Genomic DNA, 17,558 nt, shown 5'->3' on the forward strand with positions numbered 1-17,558 from the left:
TTTATTATCACTCATTCAACACGGGATAAGGAACAACTGTAAATAGAGGAATACAAACATAGTATATTGACCGTATGTTCAAGAAAATAGTATTATCACATTTTAGTCCATATAAAATTGGTATAAAATGTGTCAAAAAGTTGTATTTCGTATCGATAAATGCATATTATTTTGCAGATTTATAACTTTCACATTTTTATAATAACTTCAAATTAATTTACAACAGTTAAATGCTTTAATTTTGCAATTTTATGCATTGGGTATCATTTTCATGTATCAGCGGCCATGTTGGCGGCCATCTTGAATTTGAGGACTTTGCCCAGTGACTAGAAACTGGCATCAGGCAGTTCTGAAAACTACATATTCTGACGAACAGTTTGGTATGCAGAAGTTGATGTGCACATTCATAGACCACCTACTACCAGTTTTAAGCTACTTATTTGGCCATATATGTAGCATGAATTCTATTTGATTATTTGAAATGAAGTGAAATGATGATTTGGTCTAGTACAGTCCATTTATCCAATTAAAATATTTCCAGATTCTCAACAGCAAAAAATTCAAACTTACTGTTGCTTTCTTGTTTCTTTTATCCAACTTTATGACTACCCCACGATTCATATTCCCTTCTGAACTTCTCCAGTCCTTGCCTTTAAACAGATAATTATATTTCAGCTGACGTGTACAGTTATCTGGATAAAAGACTGCACAACAGATATATCCACGGGGCCTCCTTTGCCGAGTGGTAAAGGTCATTGACTTCGAATCACTTGCCCGTCATCGCTGTGGGATGTAGAAGTCGTTCACATGTACAAGCCATCTAGCTAGCTGGCGGTAGGTCGGTGGTTTCACCAAGGTGCCCGGCCTGATTATAATGTACGACGGGGCACCTGGGTTCTTCCGCCACCAAAAGCTTGAAAGACGCCAAAGAATCTACAATTGTGTCGGTGTGACGTTAGATGCAACAAAACAAGAGATATACCCTTACCTAGATTTATGACTCTCAATAATCTTGCTTTCCTGATTATATCTAAAAGTTAATTAAATGTGAAATCGTGAAGTTATGATTTCATACTTCACAATAACATGTGCTTGTAATATAGAAAAAAATCGTGAAGTGTGAAAACGTGAACGTTCGTACTATTGAACTGTAAGTATTTTATTCTATATAATTATGAGTTCTAGTGTATCTGTACCTGGTTTCACTTCACAGCCAACAGCAATCATCTCTCCTGGTTTTAACGTCCTTGGTTCATCCACTATAAGCACATCATAACCTCCTAGTCCATACATGTATATGTTCTGATGTCCATTGGTGTCCCATTCCACCCATACCTGAAGCTCTAAATCAATTGAAAACGTTTTGATCGATTCATTTTGCGACAGAACAGCTAAAACCTTTACACTTGAAAACGTGATTATTTAGATAGGCAATAAGATAAATGATCTTTGATTTGTGTCATCAATTTAGCCTCGGAATATATATTGACTTGACTGCATTTTTACATTGATTCATATTTGAGAAAAATATAGAAAGAAATAAGAAACAGACAAATTAAAGCAACAAGCTGTCATCTTCCCTGATTGATCCATGTTCAGAAACCACCAAATCAAACTAGATGTGTGTCCATAGGACACAGGTGCCCCCCTCCTGCCACTGTAACATAGTTTTATGACTCAGGTTAAATAATGTTTAAGATGTCTGCAACACAAACCTAAGAACCTTATGTGTATTTTTCATTTAGTTAGCCCTAACTCTGGCCTAGCTGAGTAAAATTCTAAAGAGAACATTTCACAGGCTTTAAAACAATCCTATAATGTTTTATAATTCTAGGTCAAGTACATTTTAACATACACGTTTCACAATCTTTTTTTTTTTTGAGTAAGTCTGGACAAGAAGTCTGGTCTTGTGTAATGAAAAAACTTAAAAAACAAAATAAGTCAGGGGTCATAACTCCTACAATACTGAAAGAATCCGGACGCGAAACCCCAGGTGCACATGCTGACCAACATTCCTGTAAAGTTTTGTGACTCTAGGTCAAATACTTTTGGAGCTAGACGCGACACAACATTTTCGGAAGGACGGACGGACGGAAGACGGACGGAAGGACGGACGGACAAGAGCAAATTTATATGCCCCCACCACTCATGGGGGAGTGGGGGGGGGGGGAGGCACATAAAGTACAGGAAATAAGGTAAGCGTATACCTGGGAATAAGGTAATGTTTGTCCGTTCGATAGGTCAGTCGTAGAAAGAAACCCAAGAAGCGATTTTTTTTTCAAAATTGAATGTTTTTACTGCATTTCATTTTCCGTATTTTATTATACATTTTGACAAAATTGGCTACATTTTATGTGTATTGAAAAACGTTTTATCAAACAAATGACGTGAACAGGAGATCATCTCATTAACACGAAAATTACGTAAATGAAGTATCACTTTTCATATATTTTTCGTCCAATATTTTGGTGGAACTAAGATATTTCTTGAAAAAACAATGTGATTAGATATACATGTTTCGATTTAAGGAAGGCCATAATGTTATAATGGAAGTCTATGGGGTAAACAATTAGTGTTCTCTAACCCTATAGCAGAATTATTGCAATATCTTACCATCATCTGTATGACCTATAACCGTTCCAAGACCATGACTATCTTGGGTTCCGTAGTGCCAGTCAGGACCTCTACGGACGCGGCTTCCGATGGGCGGTAAATGTTTACTTTTACTCTCAGCATACATCTCTCTTACACCTACACCTGTAACATTATCCGCAAAGTGACGCTTTTCCCTTTCTTGTATATTTCTCAAGTCTTTCTGTAGAAAGTACACATCTTAATCATTTTGTGTCGCAATTTTTACAATTATCTATAGCAGAAAATATAATTTTGTTACCCTTTATCCCCTCAAATGCAAAAGCGGACTATTATTCAAGAATAAAACCATTCATCACATGCTGTTCGTATGCACTGTTTGTATTTCAGGGTGAAAACCTTCAAACGTAGTTTTCTCTTATATCAGCTATCTCTTCCATTGGTTAAAAACTATAGAATGAATAAATTTCGTTGACATAAAATAGATCAAAAGAATTTTGACCGTTTTACATGCAAAGCATCTCCAGCTCAGAACACCATACCTCACATATTCACATGTTGTTGATTTCACACTGAAACAAACAAATATCGTCTGTTTCTTTGCTCATTTAATAAGATTAAATTCCTCCCAGTATATACCAAAAAGCCTTCATCCGTTCATACTGTATTAGACGCTTAGTCAACATTTTACAAATGTTCACCGCTCTGTTTGTATAAATATGTTGATATGAAATATAATAGTTTTAAATTACTGGATTTACTGATAAAAACCTTGTCTTCGTTAGAAAGCTCAGACTCAGAACCATGTGTCATGATGCCCGCCATCAAACCCAGTGGATCCACTAACTTTGCCTAAAATTGAACAGAAAGTCCTGCACTTAACGGCGTGTAGAAAGTTTTAGTCAGCTATATAGGTATGCCAAAATTCTCAAGATAGAAAAAGACAATGTCGAAGTAAAGAATTTTCATTTGTCTCGAAAACATGACAAATGTTTAATTGTGACTTAAAATATTAGACATATAAAAAGAGAATGGTAAACGTTCTTTTAAAAAACTAACCTAGTGGTTGAATACTTAAATGAATTCTACAAATAATAGGTTGTAATTATTTTGGAATTTGTATTTGTTTTATAAATGGTAAATGGACATGGTCTGGTTTACAGTCAAGTATTGTCTCCTCGCAAACCGCTTTCCATGTTTGTAGTCTAGAGCCATTCCGCACGAACAAGCGGCCATGGTACTGATAAACTCCTTAAAAGAAAAAAACATATTTAGAAAAACAGTTTTTCCTAAAATTGACTAATATTTCATTGTATTAGAAATCCTATAACTGGTTTATGTTCTGGACCTCCGACGCCGAGTGGTTTATGTTCGGGGCCTCTAAGGCCGAGTGGTTCAGATCGCTGACTCTAATTAACTTGCCCCTCATCTATGTGGATTCAAAACTTCGCTTTGCTGTAAAATTCTTCATGTGAGGACACCATCCAGATGTGTAACGGAAATTCGGTGGTTCTACGCAGGCGCCCGTCCATGCATGAAACAAGGCCCGGAGGGGCACCTGTGGTCTTCCTCCACCATGAAAAAAAACCCTGAAAGATCTTCATATGACCTTAACTGTGTCAGTGTGACTAAAAATCGAACAAAAACAAAACAAACTGGTGTATGTTCTAAGGGGTAATATTAAGTATAACAATTTTTATGTCTGGTATATATTGTCAACATAAATGTGCAACGAAATTTCCAAATTAATCGAAATCTATAACTTATATACCATTTCTAAGAATCAGCAAAACTTCGAATCTCTTGAGGTTTCAATCGTATGTCAAAAGAAACAAGAAAACCCTGTATAGGTAAGAATGAGGCACTAATGCGTAAACATTGATTGGCAGGTATGAACTGCAGCTCAGCGGAGACTGCAACCAGGTTAAGTAAACACACACATACATATATAATACAAATTGTTCAGGAGTAATTAACACCACGCAGATGAAATTAGACTAAAACTTAGTTCTTTAGCAGCGAAAAGTGTAAAACACCACATACCAGGTCTGCATTGCCAACCGGAACAAAGAATAAATCCTCATGGTCCTTCCTAAATCTTTCCATTTCTTGTAATATTTTTGCTTTAGTCTGTAAAACAGACAATGTTTTTACTAATTCACTGCAACTCAAATGTTAAGGCTTCTCGAGTTACTTTCAAGTCCACTTCCCGAGAAAAGTCGCACTGGCTTATAAATAAGCACCATTATTATCACAAAAGGGGTCTGAGCAAAATGCTGCTAAGCTAAACTTTATTCACTGCGCTATTTGATTACCCCCTTGTCACTTGAGCTCTATTTTACACGTGTAAGTAACAAAATACTTAACAACGTTTCAGCCAGTTTTCTCCATACGCTGATTCAAGACTACATAAGCAAATTTTCAATCTGCATTGAATGGTGTGACGATAACAACTTAGATACAAAAGTTCTAGTTTTCTCAAAAAGGGTATATGATTTTGAATATAAAACTGAAAGTACTGGTATTGTTTAAGTATGTAGATACTTTATTCAGCAGAAGTGGTTCATTTTTTAATGCTAAAAAGAACAGGCAACAAAAGCAGTGTTCTGTCTTATAAAAGAGTTTACTTGTGCTGTCTACCAACTGATAAGCAGACTGTACTGCAAAAACTGCGCAAACCATACCTTTGTATGGCTGTGAGGTACGGGGACATAGAAACTTAGATGTAATTGAACGGATGCTGTTATAGATTAAAAAGAAAACATACAAGTATTTTGATTATAAACAAGAGCTGTCTGATGACAGCGCGCTCGACTATTCGAAGAAATGATTGAAGAATGGGGTCAAAATATTTCCACGGATATTCAGACAAAAGAAATAAATAGATTAGACAAACAATGTTCCTGTATTACTTTGATTTCGATAAGTCTTGCACTAAATGGCAATATATGAGCCAATTTCAAAGTCCAAAAAGGGCCATAATTCAGTCAAAATAGTTATGTACTCTTGCCTACAAATGGAAATCATAATGATAAACAAGTGTTCAAAGTTTAAAAGCCATATGTCAAATAGTTTTGACAAAACATGGACTTGTATGAAAACAGAACCAATTTCAAAGTCCAAAAAGGGCCATAATTCAGCCAAAATAGATGACAGAGTTATGTTCTCTTTCCTACAGATAAAGACTATTATACTAAACAAGTGATAAAAGTTTCAAAGCCATATGTCAAACACTTTACAAAAAAATATGAACTGGTACGAAAAACTTAACCAAGATTTCTAAGTCAAAAGGGGCCATAATTCAGCCAAAATCCTTGATGGAGTTATGTACTCTTGCCTATAACTGGACATGGTGATGGTAAACAGGTGTTGAAAGTTTCAAAGCTTTATCTCAAAAGACTTTGTCAAAATATGAACTGGAAGAAAAGCTTAACCATGATTTCTAAGTCAAAAGGGGCCATAATTCAGCCAAAATCCCTGATGGAGTTATGTACTCTTGCCTTTAACTGACCATGGTGATGGTAAACAAGTGTTGAAAGTTTCAAAGCTTTATCTTAAAAGACTTTGTCAAATATGAACTGGTACGAAAAACGTAACCATGATTTCTAAGTCAAAAGGGGCCATAATTCAGCCAAAATCCTTGATGGAGTTATATGCTCTTGCCTATAACCGGCCATGATGATGGTAAACAAGTGTTGAAAGTTTCAAAGCTTTATCTCAAAAGACTTTGTCAAAATGTGGACTGGTACGAAAAACTTAACCAAGGTTTGACGCCGACGCCGACACAGACGCCGACACAGACGCCGACGCCGTGGTGAGTAGGATAGCTCTACTTATTCTTCGAATAGTCGAGCTAAAAAACTGTACGTAAATGATATTGCAAAACATATTAAAACCTATAGCAATAGACGTCAAATCGAAAATTGTATCATTTTGGACAAAACTTAACAATTCAGATTCAAAATAAGTTAACTAGTGATATGTTACAAATAAATGCAAATAATGTAAAACATCAAAGTAATCTTAACACCGCCTAAATCTGTCTTATTCCTCTTCGTGCACAGCAAAGAAAGCCAATATCAGTTTCCCGGCCGCCATTTTGGCGCTTAAAATGGCGACAATAAACTAGCTTAATGTGCTCTATTAGTTAATCTGCGCCCGAGATCTAGCCATCCAACACTAGTATTTTAAAAACAAAACAAAAGTTAACGTCTTTTACCTCGTCAACTTTACTGTTGTCTGGAATATCTGGACCAGCAATTAATTCTGATTCTGTTGGCCTACCATCTGTCACCATAATAATTTTGGTAAAAACATTGGAACCGTTACCGAGGCGTTCGATCCGATCTACAATTCGAGATTTTTATTGTAGTCAATTTCTGTCCCTTCATGATTGTTTTATAACATGACATTTACAGGAAGTCAATTTTCCCTAGAGACTTGCTGTTCCACTACATCACCAGTATGTAAATGTGCAAGTTTTAGGAATTTCAATAATATCTGACAAAATGATTAAAGTTTTGTATTTACTGGCCCGCAGTTTCTGAAACTGCAGAAAAAAGTTATTTATGAATCTAAGAAAATGACTAGCGTTTTGTTATCGTAATTAATTTGTATTTGTCTCATTACGTACCGTTTATGCAAATACAGTACTTCTAAACTTGATATACATACGTATAGAGGACCACGCTGCAGCTAAAGCCATCAGAATTCCACCATACATTTGAGTTGGCCCACCCAGTTTTACATCACCTAGCAAATGTATGAAGATAAATAAGAAGAATGACTGAATCTTATTAACACTGTCGAAACGACTATTATTTCAAATCATGGACAGACACGCGCGAATTTCACGTAAACCTTCTGAGACAAATGAATTGCATAAAAATACAGTAACTGAGATCAAAATATGGATAAACATAAAATTTGTTGCTCCTAGATTGTCTCATCTAATACCGCTTCAAGAGGGTGCAAGACATTTACTCTAAATTGCAAGGATATATATCATATATAATCAAGGGTTCCTAAGAGCTAGGTCCGCTGTTTTTACTGGAATTAACTTGGACAGAAGACCGTTCATCATAGACATGCTTATCATTACCGACAATTGTTCATGAATTAATCTACGTTAATTGATTAAATATGAATATCAATACTACATACAATATTGGTTCATGACGACAGATTTAAACTAGAATTATTATTGATATAGAATTCAGAACCACCTAGTCTTTTCAGGACGTCCTCGTAACTATCCGTATATCCCTGTTGAATGATTGTTTCGTGTCCAAATGTTACAAAAGCAACGTACTCGGTTTTCAGATCTATCGAATTTGACTTTGACATATTTTCTAGGCCTGAAATAAAGTGCATAATGCCTTAGGTAAAATACGGGTAAGTCTGTGTTTCACAATATTTTTAAGAACATAATCTGGGGTCAATTAGCCTTTCCATTAGTCTGCAATTTTAATCTTTCTGTTTATCATATTATTTTTTTTCACAAGTAAATGAACTTCTAATTGTAGCACAATCGACACATGAAAAGACATTTTACTAAATTCATAAAATTGGTAAAATGACTTAATACATATCGCTTCATTTAAGACCACCCACATATTGTACATTATCCAGACAAACATGATATAACTATGGAAGCTGAATCTAACAGCACATTGCTTTTACCTGTAAGATAGTCAGTCAAGAATGTACATGCTTCTCTCCAAGCATTTGACTGAGCCATACTCTCTGATATGTCCAAGCAAATGATAGAGTGCACACCTTCTAGGAATTGAAATTTGGTACGACCTAAATTGCATAAAGCGATATTTATTTTAAATCAGCATCTTTTATAACATTGTGTTACTTAATACAAAACTCACGTTGAGACCTATGTCGAAAAGTATTCATACATACTCTTAAATTTCTGGTTGCTTTCATCGTAAGTCATTCGTAAACAACATAACGCAAGTTCAAGAGTAAAATAACTATCTGCCATACTGAAAAACGACAATCATTCTGATTCTGCGCTTGGTAGTTTTGTTTGTAGTGTTCGTTGAACAAAAAAGTCGAAAGTTTTGACATTCTTAACATGAAGAAATACAAGATCTTCAATTACTAGAAATATTGCAGAAGCAGTATTTTATTCCCAAACTTCTGTCACCCATCATATGTCATTAATAATCCTTGGCTAAATTAAGGGTATCTCTTGCTAGTAAAAACAAAATGTTTGCCATGAACAAGACACTCTTGATAAAGACATTGCTGTTTTCTACTGACATACAAATCCTATATCTAATAAGTAGCTTGGTGCCAAAAGAGAGTAAAATTAAATTTAAATGTTTTCATTTTAAAATTTAAACCTACTTCTGTCAAGCTCGTTTTGTGCAACATATCGCCAATGTTTTTCTCCATCATAAACCAACTTTACCTCTTGTTTCACCGTTTTCACTGAAACATATTTCATAATATCATGATTATCTAAACCTTCTACGTACTATATATTCCTTTAGCGTTTTACAATATTGCACTATGAGTAGAAAAAAGACGGTATTCAATTTCACTTATATGTTTCATTGCACTTTGGCCACTGTGAGCGGTTAAGGGCGATATTTTCGAATCACTTGCCCTCCATCGCTATTTTGTTTTTATTTCTAAAGTCTGATACGCTTGCCTATTGAGGATATGTGCTTCTACCAATGTACCCCCGTGCTCGGAGGGACACCATCGTCTTTCTCTATCGTTAAAGCTGACTGAAAGTCTTAATGGACATGCGACTTATTTACTAAAAAAACTAAACCAGCATGTCCACTGAATCGACACAATATATGTAAGACAAAATTATCAATGTTAATTTCAGCCTAAAATGATGGCAGCAAACTCTTTAGACTCGCACAAATAAGATCATGTTTCCTTACCTTTTTATTATTCTACATGCTTCTACAACATTCATTTACTCGCTAAAACTGCCACCGTAAAATACCAAAAAAGAAAATAAGTTGGCTCCAATTCTGTTCAAATGAGATCCCAAGGTCGTTTTAAGTAGTATAGTAATTGTTTGTGCGAGCGTTATTTAACCTTATTTAACCTTTACCCCTCTTTTAAAAAATTCAACACCGGCCAATTCAAATTTAAAAAATCCAAAACCAGCCAGTCTTTAAGAAACAGAGTTTCTATCTTTGATGGACGTAAGGTTGAAGGGATAAAATGAAAACCAAGGTCCACTCAAATCAAAAACAATAATTAAACAGAAAAAACCGGAAGAAAATTTCCTTATTAATTAAAATAATTTATAATTGTTTGTTCATTTACTCTTTGAGTGTTAACTTTTAGTATTTTACACAATAAATCATACAACGGTACTTTATCTTGTAACATTTTAATGAAAAATAAACAATAATATCCACAGAGTGTGCTTATTTTATTTTGATATTGAACATTGTTGTACTTTACATTTGGTATATATTCAATTACCTCCTTCGGCGGAGGAAGTCCAAATGGATCAAAGTACAAAGTATTTAAGTAACAAACCCAATGTGTTCCAGGCCCAACAGAGTCGTCCAAATTTATAATTCCACATTCATTATTCGACTTTGATTTTGGTAAACCTGCGGTCTCCGCGAGTTTCACTCTTGGTAAATTATTTCTACTAAATACACCCCTAAAATTTTTAATTTTTAATTTTTTAACCCATTGTTCAATTTCAAAGTTAGAAATTGGTTTGTTTATAAATTTTATTTTTTTTTTTACTATAGGAATTCGTCTGTACGGCCTCCGTTGGGAATCAATTTGTAATCCTTTCCCACTTAACAAAGATGTAATCAAAGGTATTCCTAGACTAGCAGCCAGCATACCCAAAAAGCCGCCATTTTGTCTCTGTTTTTGTGTTAATTTAATCACTCCAGATCCTACTAGTTGCTTTCTTTGATTAGGTGTAAGATATGGTGATATCATATTTCTGTTATCATTAGCTACCGAAATCATACCATTTCCAAGTATTTTACTAACACCAGTACTGGCCAGCCCAGACAAAGCGACGATGCCTAGAGGGGCTAATATTTTTGGAGCTATTTTTGCTGCCATTGGAAGAATTGATTTTCCTAACAAACCAGCCAAAGCTCCTAAAAATCCACCATTTTGACCTTGACTGGACATTTGTTTTTTTTGAAATTGTAATTTCTAATCCCTTATTATTTGCAACAGCTTTTTTAATTTGATTAATATGTGTTTTTGTTAAAAGTAAAGGGCAGTTTCTACGTAATTGTTCATGTTTTAATCTAAAAGTATGTGGAATTTTATTATTATAAGCTTGTGCTAAATTTTTTTGTCCATCTGTAAGGTTAACTTTATATTCAATATAATTTGATGACATTATATACTTTATATTTATTTTAATTTTATTTTGTTTTAATTTTATTTTATTTAAACAATAACAAGTTCATTTCCAATAGTATTTATTTCAACTGTTTCCTCATACAATACAATTGCGTAAACACGGACATGTGCTGCCGGCCGAACATTTAATTTAGCTGTTAATGTAATGTGTTTAGGATCTTCTATAGTTACTTCCTTTGTTTATTCCAAGTTAAAATGAACAAATCCAAATAAATTATTAAAATTTGATCTATTTAGCAGACTTCCAGTAGTCTTATTATTTTGTTTATAATAATAATTAATTACATCATCATATATTCTTGATATACTTGTGTATTCTGTTTCTGGATAAAAAACACCATTACCAACTTCAAGACGACAAGATTCCAATGTACAATCATCATCTGCTGCATTAGTTTTAAATGTATCTAATAAATGCGGATTCTGTCTTTGTGCATTACTTTTATCAGGTCGTTGTAAATAAATAAATACATGTTGTGGTTTTGTTACACCAGCTGTTATTCTAAAAGTTATGTTCGTCTGTCCAGTTGATTCTGCATAATCATTAGATAATTCAACTAAATTTTTTACATTTATTACTTTGTATAAATTTTTACAATCATATACAATTTTCCCATTTTGTTTAACCACTAACTGATCAATTAATGAAGCTGCATTATTAATTATAGCAATTTAATTATCATCTCCATCAGCACCATAATTATTACCATTAGCAAGCTTATTTACTTTAAAACTTACTTCAAAATAACCATTAAACCAATCAAAATATGAGCTTCTATCATTAATTGTAAAGTGATATCCGTTTTTTTTTGTTGCTTAACATTATTTCCCAAGACAGATATTAAAGATGTATCTAAATGAATAGGAGTTAGTTCGTATCTTTCACAATATTGTTTTGTTCTAAACATGTATATATTATATATTATTTTATTTTTTATAAATTAATCTGTTAATACGTTTACGCGTCCCCGATCCTGACAATATTCTATTTATTCTCATATTAATATCCTCCTTCTTATTATTTTTACTGTTATTCTTTTCTTGTAATTCCTTGGCAATTAAATTACCAACTGCCGCAGCAGGTTTCTTTTTAAATTTTTAAATTTTTCAATTTTATTAGCAGCTAAATTTCCAACTTCTGATCCAACCTTTTTTGTTCCACTTTCAAGTGCTGCTTTTCCTGCTGTTTCCAAAGCTTTTTTTCCAGCTGTGCTAATTGAAGATGCAACTCCACTTGAAAACAATTTCGTTAAAGTGTCAAAGATACCCGAACCATGTATATTTTCTTCTCCTGTGTGAGCATCAACATAAATAAATATTCCTTTATTTTTATCATAAACTTTCTTGTACATTATATAAAACTAAATTTTAATTAATTTCTTTTAATATTAATGTAAAACTTGTTTCAACCTCATTAAAATTAATTATTCTACCAAATATGTCTGTAATATATATTCTTATTGAATTTATAATATTTTTATTAATTTCAGAATATCCAACTCTTTGTGGTTCTTTTGTAAACGGATAAGCTCTTGTTAAATCTACAGTACTTAAAGCATAGATAATATCACTGAAATTACCATCAACAAGTGAATTATCAATAAGATCACAATGAATATAAATTGTATCCACAGTTAGTTATATTTGGTGTTGTAGTTCCCCATTCAGTATTTCTCAATGCTTTTTTCTCAAATCCAAGCAATGTATGAAAATTTGACATTCTTAAATCCAACATAAAATTATCTTTAATTGAAATCAAAATTTTAAAACTACTTAAATCAAATTCCAAACTTATTGGAGCAATGTCTGATTTATCAAATTCATAATCATCATTACTTATTAATGTTTCCCTTATCACGGGGGAGGAACTGTTACACGAGACTCGGTTGTGGAGGATATCATGTTACAGATTTAGGCTGCTTCTGTTACAGTATTCCTGGATAACGTTACAGCATTCGGAGGATAATAATAGCTGTCGGTATTTTGTTTGCCAAAGATGTGGTAAAGATTTATCTCTTTTTCCAAAAATAAAAATTGTTTTTCTAGATCAGTGATATGCACGTGTGTTGAGACATGGCTTAACCTGCGAAACACAGTATATTGATGTCAATCAAGCGTTTTATGAAAAAAATCGAAATCTTGATAGAAAAATATCTAAAAGAAATTGATTAAAAGATATTCCAACCGTATTTCATGCAAATTTGCATTGATTAAAACCCTCTTCTGGCATAGACTTATAAAACGAGGTAGAAAAATTACTGTTGATCTAATATTTCGTGGTTTTATAGAATGTTGCAGTTTAGCCGGATATGTTACAGTTGTGGGGTGCTGCTTTTGAATGTGTTACAGATTTAGGATGATACTTTTTCCTTCTTCAGGATTCTGTAGTTAGATGTAAATACTGCTAAACAACATTTAGTTTGTCATTTGAGGCAGTCAGACATGTACTAGAGTGGCGTTGCTGTAACGATGTTTAAAAACACAGGAAAGTCCACCCAACGGCAGAAGACGTCGGTTGTGATATGTCAAGAATCACATATGATGAACAGTTGATGATACAAGTAAATCTCCCATCCCTTTTTCATGCAAATTGACCGATCGTTTGAACTATCTCTAAATACATCGGTTGTTAAATGTTTTTCCATAACCTCTAAATAAATCACCAAAGATATCGCGGAGCGAAATCGAAAAATGTTTTAAGTGTGTATTTATTTATATTCACATAGATTAGTTACTTTCGTTCAAATCTAAAAAGAGAGTGAGTTACTATGTTTATAAGGTAACTCCTAATTTTTGAACAACCCGAATTTAATGTGATCGTGCTCGCGTTACGCAATGCCTACAGTCCTGAGACATGCCTTCTATTGGCGCACAGTCCTGAAAAGCCCTTGCCATCGTCATACACACAAAGACAAAGACGCATATACTTTTAGATGAAAATCCTGAAACATTATCCATTTTAACTATGAACTGCGTATAAAATCCTCTGTTAAATGGTTTAGGCTCCTTACTGTGACCAAACAGATTCAATGCTTCAGATTAGCCTATTTGGTTGTGCATACTTGCCAAATCTTCATTGCGCAGATGCATATCTGCTTGTAGGCAGCTACGCGCCTGCAGGTAGACTATGATTCGATGGTTGTTCCAACAGTAAACACGTATACATGTTTAACAAAAAAGAATCTTTTGTTATTTGAAATGAAGTTTTTATTGCACATGTGCGAGTTGTCGTGAGAAAAGCCAATTAATTTCTTAAGTTCTCCATTACCGATTCCGAGAGGATATTTTCTTTTAAGCTTATTAGTAACTGAAACCGTTGAAAAAGACACGCATTGCCAAGCTCTTCTGAAGCTAGGACACATCGTTTGCTAGCTTAATACATGTAGCATAAACAAGTACTGTTTATGAAAGAACAGCTTATTAAAGTGCAAACGATGATTCAATGCGTATTGGTAATTATGGTATCATATGCATTAGATATAGAACACTAGCTTTCCATTGAAAATGTTTATATATCATTTTATTATATATAGCTGTTGAATCAGATTTAGAATTTCGAAGTTAGAAAAAAATGCACTTGGTATAATATATTTGTTACATCTTACAAAAAATCCCGCATAATTCATGGTATCTAAATTTTATTTGCTATCCTGGTATTGTATATTGTCAAAATGTATTCCAAAAAGTATCATCCTAAATCTGTAACACATCCAGAGGAAGCACCCCACAACTGTAACATTCTATAAAACCACGAAAAATTAGACCCACATTGATTTTTCTACCTCGTATTATAACTGCATGCCTAAAAGGGTCTTTATCGATGCAAATGAGCATAAAATATGGTTGAAACATATTTTAATCAACTTCTTTTAGATAATTTTCTGTCAAAATTTCGGATTTTGTCATTAAACGCTTGATAGACATCAATATACTGTGTTTCACGTGTTAAACAATGTCTCAGCAGACGTACATACCATTGATCTAGAGAAACAATTTTTACTTTTGCAAAAAAGAGATAAATATTTACTAATTTTTTAGCAAACAAAACACCGACAGTGATTTTTATCCTCTGAATGCTGTAACGTTATCCAGGAATACTGTAACAGTAGCATCCTAAATCTGTAACATGATATCCTCCACAACCGAGTCTCGTGTAACAGTTCCTCCCCCGTGCTTATAAAGTTATTAATATCAGTGTAACTGTAAGAACCATTTGTAAATATAATATCTTTCCAATCCTTACCATTATTATAACGAATTCTTTTATTATCATATTCATCATTAATATTAAGCCAAGAATAAGTCATAGTGTTAATACTATCCAAACCGACAACATAAGTTTTATTTTTATCTAAAATTAAAGAACGACCAAATCTGATTGTAAAATCACTCGGAGTATTTTTATTATCATCTTTAACTGTTTCAGAACTTAATACTATTTTTTGTTCCATTTATATATTCAAGAAAAATATTTTTTATATAACACTTCATGTTGTTTTGGTAATAATTTATCTACCACCCTAATACCCTCATTTTTTAGTTCTTCATTACTATTTCCAGCATCAACAGAACCACAAATTAACTCCAAGTCATTAACCAATTCTTCTGGATTACATGGACAAACGTCATAGCCTGTCCCTAATTACTTTTTAAATTTCATAGATCTTTTATTGATAGTGTAATCCTGATTTTTCTGTTAATTCTTTAAATATTTTTCTAGAATGAATTGAATGTTTTTTATTATTGTTATATCTTTTATTAATCAAATCAATCAAATCTTATCTACTTTAGTGTTAATTACTTCTTTTCCATTTTATTCTATCCTTAGCAATTAATTTGTTTTGACCATAAAGTTTATTTAAGTTAATAATTAAATTACCATATTGCCCATTTGGTGAAACTTTACATGGATTATGATATCTTATTCCTTTTCCCATATATTTTCCTTGTTTTTAAATATCATTGATTACTTCTCTATATTTTTTATAATTTTTCGACTCAGTTATAATTGCTTCCCTTTGATTTAGATCGAGATTTGTGGAATTTTTTATTCTACTTATTGCACCAGATTTGCTACCCAATTTTTTTATTTTCTTTGATACCTTTTTTATGATATCCTCTACTTCTTCCCTAGTCATTTTTTCATCAGGATTTTCAGATTCAGTGTGAAAAAATTCAAACACTTCTTGCGGTGTCCAATATTGTTTTGCATCTAAAAGATCTAATCAATTTCTTTATTTAATACCTCCGGATCAAATTCTTTTGGTATTGCTCCCAATCCTTTTGGACTTACTCCCAATAGTTCTTTAGATATGAATATAACAGATCCATCTGCCCTATGTTTTGTGACTCAAAGTTTTTTTCTAATTTTTTAATTTCTTCTTTTGATAAATTATTATACTCTTCTTCTGTCATTATAATATCTGCTGGTGGCGGCCATGCAATCATTCCTGCAGGCATTCCCATCTTTTCTCTTCCATAATCTTCTAATCTCTCAAATTCATCTTGAGGAACCCATCCAACAGGTTCATCTCCCCAATCTACCGGTGTATAAGGAGTTGATTTTAAAGCTTGTTGTTTTTTAGATTCTTCTTGCATTCCTTTAGTTAATTCAGTAATACCTTGTGTCAGATCTTCTGATATACTTTTTGGAAGTAACGCTAATTGCTCCTTAATTCCAAGTAATGCTTTTAACTGACTTGATATTTTTTCTTTTTGACTTTCTATTCCTTCAGTAATTGGTTTATAAATTTCAGTGTACATATCACGATTTGTGGCTTTTCTAATTTTTTCTTTCATTATTTCTTCTCTAAGAGCCCTCATCTTCTGCCCGATTAAGCTTTTTCTTATTCTCATTTCATTTAGTTTTGATTGCATTTATATAATAATGTAAGATAATGTAAGATAATGTAAAATAATGTAAGATAATGTAATATTATTATATAATGGAAATTCCAAATTATGATACAAAAAGTAATAAATCCAATAACTTTAAACAATTTTATCCTTTTATGCCAGATTCATGTTTTAGAATGTTAATATGTGGATCTTCTGGATCTGGAAAAACAAATACACTAATGCATATACTTCAAAAACCTCTTATATATTATTATAAATTATACTTGTATGCTAAAAACCTAGAACAATCTAAATATCAGGATTTAATTAAACTTTTAAATGGAATTGCAGAAAAAAATAAAATAAATCCAAATGAAATACTTGAATATTCAGCTGATCCCAACCAAATTGAACCCTGTGAGAATCTTGAATCAGAAAAACAAAATGTAGTAATATTTGATGATTTTGTATGTGAAGATAAAAAGGTTCAGAATGAAATAACAAAATACTTCATTCAAGGACGTCACAAAAACTGTTGTGCTATTTATTTAAGTCAGTCTTACTATAAAGCACCAAAAAATATTCGGATTAACTGTTCACATTATATTTTATTTGAAAGTCCAAGTAAACGAGAAAATGATATGATTTGTAATGAACAAAATATTAACCCTAACTCTTTTGCTAATGCAACAAATCAAAAATATGATTTCTTATATATTGACAAACCAAGGAAGTTT

General features: G+C 32.7%; 1 protein-coding gene across 2 annotated transcripts in view; it reads right to left on the reverse strand.

The window, feature by feature from the left end:
* The window catches only part of LOC123554781 (uncharacterized), a 44,928-nt gene that overhangs the window by 10,386 nt on the left and 16,984 nt on the right, over positions 1–17,558 (reverse strand). For both annotated transcript variants that reach the window (XM_045345127.2, XM_045345128.2), the window contains exons 8-18: positions 8,956–9,039; positions 8,275–8,397; positions 7,818–7,949; positions 7,267–7,344; positions 6,812–6,939; positions 4,636–4,722; positions 3,754–3,843; positions 3,364–3,444; positions 2,614–2,815; positions 1,197–1,343; positions 571–650 (exon numbers count right to left, since the gene is read on the reverse strand). In XM_045345127.2, coding sequence (XP_045201062.2) covers positions 571–650; positions 1,197–1,343; positions 2,614–2,815; positions 3,364–3,444; positions 3,754–3,843; positions 4,636–4,722; positions 6,812–6,939; positions 7,267–7,344; positions 7,818–7,949; positions 8,275–8,397; positions 8,956–9,039 — 1,232 coding nt within the window. The remainder of the gene's footprint in view (positions 1–570; positions 651–1,196; positions 1,344–2,613; positions 2,816–3,363; positions 3,445–3,753; positions 3,844–4,635; positions 4,723–6,811; positions 6,940–7,266; positions 7,345–7,817; positions 7,950–8,274; positions 8,398–8,955; positions 9,040–17,558) is intronic.

The sequence above is a fragment of the Mercenaria mercenaria genome, chromosome 7 (assembly GCF_021730395.1).
Source record: "Mercenaria mercenaria strain notata chromosome 7, MADL_Memer_1, whole genome shotgun sequence".
NCBI lineage: Eukaryota > Metazoa > Mollusca > Bivalvia > Venerida > Veneridae > Mercenaria > Mercenaria mercenaria.